General features: G+C 45.7%; 1 protein-coding gene across 2 annotated transcripts; it reads left to right on the plus strand.

The window, feature by feature from the left end:
* The first annotated feature begins 1,925 nt into the window (after window positions 1-1,925).
* On the plus strand, window positions 1,926-6,746 carry LOC125551221 (uncharacterized). Of its 2 annotated transcripts, none has more exons than XM_087518240.1 (6): window positions 1,926-2,149; window positions 3,243-3,315; window positions 3,506-3,599; window positions 5,780-5,896; window positions 5,998-6,052; window positions 6,126-6,746. In XM_087518240.1, exons 1-6 carry the CDS (start codon window positions 2,117-2,119, stop codon window positions 6,519-6,521), a joined length of 768 nt encoding a protein of 255 aa, XP_087374366.1. In that variant the 5' UTR covers window positions 1,926-2,116; the 3' UTR covers window positions 6,522-6,746. The 2 variants fall into 2 exon arrangements, with proteins under 2 accessions (XP_087374366.1, XP_087374367.1); XM_087518241.1 differs by lacking the exon at window positions 1,926-2,149 and adding an exon at window positions 2,160-2,757.
* Window positions 6,747-7,233: the final 487 nt, after the last annotated feature.

Raw genomic sequence — 7,233 nt, forward strand, 5'->3', positions numbered from 1 at the left:
GAAAGTTACGGCGGTGGAATTAGGGTTTTGGCTCCGTATCTGGTAGTTTGGGGGTACGTAGGTATATATAGGAGGAAGGAGTACGTTGATGGATCAATAGGGGGCCCATGAGGGTGGAGGGCGCGCCCAGGGGGTAGGCGCGCCTCCCTACCTCGTGGCCTCCTGGTTGATGTCTTGACGTAGGGTCCAAGTCCTCTGGATCATGTTCGTTCCGAAAATCACGTTTCCGAAGGTTTCATTCCGTTTGGACTCCGTTTGATATTATTTTTGTGCGAAACTCTGAAATAGGTAAAAAAACAACAATTTTGGGCTGGGCCTCCGGTTAATAGGTTAGTCCCAAAAATAATATAAAAGTGTATAATAAAGCCCAATAATATCCAAAACAGAATATAATATAACATGAAACAATAAAAAAATTATAAATACGTTGGAGACGTATTAGTGATTAGGTACCAAGATGATGTCCATAGAGCAGCTAGGAGCAATAGACAAGAAGGCAAGAAAGAGGAGCAAAAGAAGCAAGGAAAGGAATTGCTAGCAAGCTACATGGACCAGGCGTCCGACACGTTCACTTATAGCCAACCACAAAGCCAACACCGGATGAACGTTACAGCGGCCGGACGTCCGACAAGTTCCAGCAACCGGCCGTTCAGTCTTCACCAGAAATCCTGTACCACATGTCCGGAAGCAAACTGACGGAAGTCCGATGCGCACTGGACATCCGAACACTCCCAAGCCACCAGACGTCCGGCAAACACCGGAAATCAAGTACCACCTGACCAGAGAAGAAAATGGCGGAAGTCCGGCGCCCAACCGGACGTTCGGTCACTCGCGAACGACTGGGCGTTCGGTACTGCATGTGCACATCCCCACGGTTTTCAGCCCATGTACCCCTCTTTCACCCCTAGACTATATACCCTTCTCCTACATCCATCATAGGGCTGGCAAAGACATAATAGAGAATTAGTAGAGCTTTGCCCATACTCATTATTCCTCTTGGAGATCAAGACCTCCATGCGAGAACATCCCCTAGTGGATGCAAGACCCATATAAGGGAAGATCCATCTAGGGATGCAAGACCCCTATATGGGAAGATCCTCCATGGATGCTAGATCTCATCTCCTTTGGATTTGAGAAGAACCTTTACCTTTGTGCTTTCCCTTTGACTTGTTCTTGTATATTTGTGGATCCCATAGTGATGTGTGATTTGGGTTTGTTTGAGTCTCTCTCTCTCTCTCGTGTTCTTGAATGCTCATCCTTTCCCCACCTCCAAGTGCGAAAAGATCTCAAGTCTAGGGGTTTGCCCTACATCACCGTGCCTCCCCATCCCTTCCTCTCCTCTCCTCTTTCCTTTCTCGTAGGTCACTGACCTCCTACTCGTGTCAGGTCCCTCTCCTCCTTCCTTCCCCGCAGGTCGTCGAGCAAGGAATCGAGCTGGGCAAACGCGACGGCCGGTTGGATCAATGCCGAATTGACCGGATCCGACGCAGGGATCACAACAAGGAGGAGAAAGTCGGAGGAAGGAGCGGTGGCGGGCAGGGGCGGCAACCATGGTGGCGTTGGTGGCAGGAGCGGCAATGGAGGCTCCGCCGACCACGGCGAGGAAAGCGGGATCTGCAGTGAGCTTTGCGGGGTTGGCTGCGGGGGTCAGAGGAGCTGGCCATGGCGACGCTGTGGCCAGCGGGCGATCAGAGGCGGCGTTCCGGTTGCGCGCGGGAAAAAGGTAGCGATTGGGTTTCGCGATGCAACCGCTCTTTTTTTGTGGCAGCCGCCGTACTACTCTATATTCGCTGCACTTGAGGACTTTTTGTTGGCTTCCCCAAATATTTTTTTTCAAAAAAATTAAAATTTTTTAGAGGCAAAAAAAAAGAATAAAATAGCCTTTCATGCTCTAAAAACAACTTGTGCCTGAAAATAATAGGGTTTGCAGTGGGAGACGCGGCAAATATCTTTTTGGCACGAGTCGGTGTGCCCCGTGCCGTGGTGGTGCAAGTTGGTGGAAAGACAACAAAACAAGAAATCCAATCGTCAAAGAAGAACGAGAAAAGAAAATACACAAAAGATAGACCACGATTGCCGGCATCGAGCCCGACGAGGCGTCGGAGGTGCGACAAAGATGAGGAAGAAGCTGGGCACCCGGTTCCCCGCGGTTCGTTCTCTCCCTCTCCTCCATGGCCCCTCTCTAATCTGGCTTGCCCGTGATCCGATCTGTCCGTGCTCTCGGTGGATCTCGGTCCTCGCATGGTGGATCTCGCCGTTGACTGGCGCTTTGTTTGTCTTCTTGTGGTGCGTTTCGTCGCCGAGGCGCCGCCCGGGTGGAGACGCGGAACGGGCTGGCGTTCTTCTCGGGCAAGCGCTCGTGGGCCGGGCGAGGAATCTAATCGTCCTTTTGCTTTGTCTCGCTAGTGAATTGATTTTGTCCCCTTGTTGAGTTCATTTGTGGTGGATGGATGGATGGAGTGAGGTGGACTCGGTAGTCTACCGCGGTTGGTTTTGTGTGAGTGGAAAGATTCTTGATCACTCACTCGGAGCTGACTCTAACTTGTGATGATCTGGCAAAAAGATCTATCTTGCAAGTGCAAGATGGTGTCGAAGAAGCAAACCCATTGCGATGTTCCTTCGTTGTAACTCGGTTGCTCGTTGTACAAGATGAGTAAATCGAGCTTGAATTGCGATTTAATACTGTACTGTTGCTGCCCAAGTTGCTGGTAGCATGGGCGATCGCTTGCAAGATTCCTCAAGATGCAAACACGTGTGGTAAGTGATAGAAAGAAAGAAGGAAAGGCTGAGACAGGCTCAGCAGTGTAGTAGTATAAAATTTGGCACATGCAACCTATAAATCTCGAGCCTTAATGTTTTCAGGACGTTTGGAACATTTTCACTGTTTTATTGTCACCAGTCTGACATCATTCAAGTTTTGAAATTACACGAGACCTTTCCGCTTTGCCCTGTATGAGTTCCTTTAGCGTGATAGTAATTTCAATAATACTTCTTGTAACATGACTTGTGTTTCCTTGTTGAGAGAACTAGCATGACATCGTGCACCCATTTTTTGGGTGTGTACTGATGGCTGGAAGTTTTTGTTTATGTCTGTTGCTGAAACCTAGCTTTCCTTTGTTATTTTTGCTTAGCATTATCTTATGTTGGCTAGTGTGGCTCTTTTGCTCTGTGTTATGTTGTATTCTGTAGGACTATATATTTCAGCTGTTTGTCCAATCACTAATTTTATGTTGTTGTGTTAGGCACGGATCAAAAAGATAATGCAAGCAGATGAGGATGTTGGCAAAATTGCACTGGCTGTGCCTGTTTTAGTTTGTAAGTTCTGCAAGAATCTTCGTGTGTAGTATCTGTTTTAAAATCTCTATGTTTGGCCCATATCTTCTGTTGCTTTTAAAGATATTGCGGCATCACTGTTTTTTGCTGTGTGCATTGTAACACTAGATAATTCCATGATGAAGCATATAAAGTGAGCATCTGGCATTCTGAATTTATTGTTTGCATGCAGCGAGAGCCCTTGAATTGTTTCTGCAAGATTTGATCGACCACTCATACAAAATTACTCTTCAAAGTGGTGCAAAGACACTGAATTCCTTCCACCTGTGAGTTCTATTCTATGTCCACGGCTGTTTAATCTTACTATGACTTCGTGCTGTATGTATTGTATCACTCCATGTTTTTCTAGACATGGATAGCTTTGAGCCGTCTGTGATTTACATATATTATAAGGGTCCATTCGGATGTATATGTTTTTCTAGATGAAAGTTAGTAATATGGTGGTTTTCTCCAATGTATCTCCATATATTATAAGGGTCCATTCGGATGTCCTCAACATCTACCAAATTCTCAACTCCTGACTCCCTCTGATTCTAGTTCCGCGTGCGAAGGGTGAACATTTGGCACCATGTACAGACGAATGGTCTTCATGGGTTGGTAGCCCATTTTGTTAGGATTTGGCTCGTTTAAAAGGGAAAGGAAGGCCAGGGCTTGGCCCGTTCGGTGGGGAAGGACGTTGTCTCTAGCATGAACAACAGGGAAAGGAAGACCCTCGTCGCACCGCCCATCCCTCGAGGCCGCCCACTGGCGCACCGCTGACGAACAGCGCCAGAAGGGCCGCGTGACTGTCATCCTCCGTGGCTGCAAGCCTTCTCTCCGTTGGTGGATCTAGCCGGTGGCGGCTGTAATAACGGTGAGTAGGGCGAGGTAGCGCCGTCTACGATTGTGGATGGTGAATCCGGCGCCGCCACCATTGTTGTGGAGATGCAATGCCTAGTTGTGGACACCGATTTGGCTGATGGAGGGAGAAATAAGAGCGATCAGGGAGAGAGAGACAAGAGAGACCGGGTGGAGACTCGCTCTGGTTCGGTTTCGCTCACGGGTGAGGAGAGAAATCGATCATTTTTCCTATTGGTGGCATGGCCTTGTAATTTTGAAGAACTCCGTGAGCCACAGTTTTGGGGGGTGAAAGCGGAGCTGGCTTTGTGAAGCTGGGACGTTTGGTCTGGCTCCGTGTTCGGAGTTGGCGGGGTGTGGAGCCGGAGGCCATCCAAATGGGCCCTAAGTCTATTTAGCTTGTGGAAACTGCCCAGTTGCTGCTTTGAAGTTTTTCTAGTCTCTTACATATTACGCCACTAAATACCATTAAATTAAAGTATCTCACAGGCCTAACATGTGTGGTCTAATGTTGCTTGGACTTTTGGAGCTTAAATAAGCTCTGTAACCTCTTGAAATGCCATCCCTTTGTATGGACGACTCTTAGCATGTGCAGTTTGATGTTCTTGGCAAAAGTTTCTCTTTTGTATTTTCATTATTAACCTGACTATTATGATTTAAAACAGGGTATATTTTGTTTTCATTCTTTTAAGAGGTTTCATTACTCAAACTAGGGAAGGAAATCAACACCATACATACATTAATTAAAACACGTAGCCAAGTATATTTTTTGCCTCTTGGGTCAGATAGCAAACAACAGCTGTGCATCCCTCTCAATTTCATCTTGAATAACGACGCCTGAGCAATCCCTATTCCCACACCCTCCATGGAAGCATCATCCGTAGCTCCCTTCATCATCTGTAATTCTTTCATGGCTGCTGCTGTCAAACTCCGCACCTTGTTTGGCTTCAAAAGCTCTCTGGATTCTAATGTGACAGCGAGTCTGGTGACTAGATGAATTAGCTGAATTCTGCTGGTCGTCATCTCGTAGTGTATTCCTGTTCTCCCACCATAGCCACCAAAACACAATTACTAGCAATTAGTGCTCCCCTGGAAGGCTCCAAAGAGGAACCAGAATATCGGAAGCTGACGAGCACAAGAAAATCATTGGGAAATTATTGTCAAGGCTCAAGATGTATCAGCAGGTCAGTTTCGGACAGGTTCATCTTGGTATCCAATTGGAAACTGGTTTATGGTTTTCAGTGGAAAACTACTCTGGTATGATTTCCGGTAATGAACTATAGGAGATTTGTGAAGATGGTCTGCCTTCCGAATGGAACTTGAGTGGAAGCTGAGATGAGCCTGCTCATATGCAGCACATGTGTTTGTCTGACTTATCATGATTTACAACTTTCATCTGTAATTGGAGCTACTAATTTGATTATAATCTAAGATTAATGATGTAGACTTTTCTTCTTTTGATACCTTTGGTAATTGTGGTCATCAATGGTGTTTTCTTTTGTCAAAAATTTAGTTACACAAGTCAACCACAGCCACTTATGAGATGTTTAAACTGTGTGCCTTTGCCTTTAGTGACTAATGGTTTATATGTTTCTTATGAGATGCTCAGAAAGCAATGTGTGAAGAGGTACAGCTCTTTTGACTTCCTAACTGAGATTGTCAACAAGGTGCCAGATCTCGGTGGCGGTGAATCTTGTGGAGATGAAAGAGGATTACCCAGAAGAAGGTAAGTTGACTTGGCATGGTCAAATTCTCATGAATCATTGTGATAAGTAACGATCATGTTATTAATGATCATGTTATTAATGATTGGAATTCACTTTCTAGGAAATTTTCAAATGGAAGCGACCCAGAGAATGAGGAGCCCCGATCTAGCAAAATGGTACAATTCCATCACATATCAGCAGAGTTAAATTTTCTTAGCAGATAAGTTGATAACATGATTGGCTTTGCAGCCCATAAGAAGCTTGAACACCAGTCCCAGAGGACGAGGCAGAGGTCGAGGAAGAGGGCGAGGGCGGCCTCCAACCAAGAGAAAGGAAATTGGTTATGTACAGTTTGAGGATGAGAGCAGCATGTTTGCTGAACAAAGTGAACCCTTGCCAGGAGATGAGATAGTTCCGGAGACCAACCATGGCAATGAGAGTATTCCCCAAAGCTCACATCCTCTAGTGGAGGCTCCATCAGCCGTGACGCCAGCTGTGATTTCAAAGGTTGAAGAAGCTAGCACCAACCATCAGCCAGATTGGCCTATGCCAGATGCCATTGGAGGCATTGGTGTTGGACCATCCAGTTTTGGACATCTGACAGTGCAGGTTGATGAGGTAGAGGACTACGACAATGAGGATTAGGCATAGTCATCCTCTCATTCATCATATGCTCTAACAGGACAGTTCTCCTGGTGTTGTACATTGTAAATATTGTTTCAAGTAGTTACTGCAGCTATGATGTGTAACCTATTTCTTTTTCCCAATAATTGGTTCTGAGTTGCCGCATTGTTGACCTAACTGACTAGGATGTGCTAAATTTAACCCTGTATTTGACGGTTGAAGCAGTGATATTCTGTCGTCCTGTTATATTGTACATGTAACCAGCAGTAATTTTGTGTTACTAGTATATCATGTCGTGACCATCATGCCACGAAATCATTCAGATGTAGCCAAGCAAGCAATGTGTGTACGCGAGATATCTACCTTGACCTTTACGATTTGGAGGTGGATTTAGGGCAAAACACAAGGAACAAGGAGAAAAAACACGAGGAACAAGGAGAAACCAAAGAAATCTAGATGAAAACATCCAACAGGATGTGATTCGCACCAACTAACCTCAAATCCAAGGTCAATTCAGGTACATTTTGCATCCAAGAACAACGCAACAAATAAAGGTAACCAAGGGGATATTTTTTTCCTCAATCTCTCGAGAGACGTTTCGTCCCTGATCCAAAAGGATTCTTCCAAAAGGTTTTTTCTTGTTAGGTCTTCATCCTGTATGAAGAAACAGAGCAAGACAGAGCTTGCCCGGATCATTCAAACCCCCATCTGGATGATCCGGATCAAGCCCGGA

Source organism: Triticum urartu, chromosome 4A, assembly GCF_056163025.1.
Source record: "Triticum urartu cultivar PI428250 chromosome 4A, HENAU_Tu73, whole genome shotgun sequence".
Classification (NCBI taxonomy): Eukaryota; Viridiplantae; Streptophyta; class Magnoliopsida; order Poales; family Poaceae; genus Triticum; species Triticum urartu.

Bases quoted from the DNA above. Each gene is read 5' to 3' on its own strand.
- LOC125551221 (XM_087518240.1), top strand. From the start codon at position 2,117: ATGAGGAAGAAGCTGGGCACCCGGTTCCCCGCG. The intron at 2,150-3,242 runs GTTCGTTCTCTC...TTGTTGTGTTAG, and splicing joins TGGGCACCCGGTTCCCCGCG to GCACGGATCAAAAAGATAAT. The intron at 5,897-5,997 runs GTAAGTTGACTT...TTCACTTTCTAG, and splicing joins AGAGGATTACCCAGAAGAAG to GAAATTTTCAAATGGAAGCG.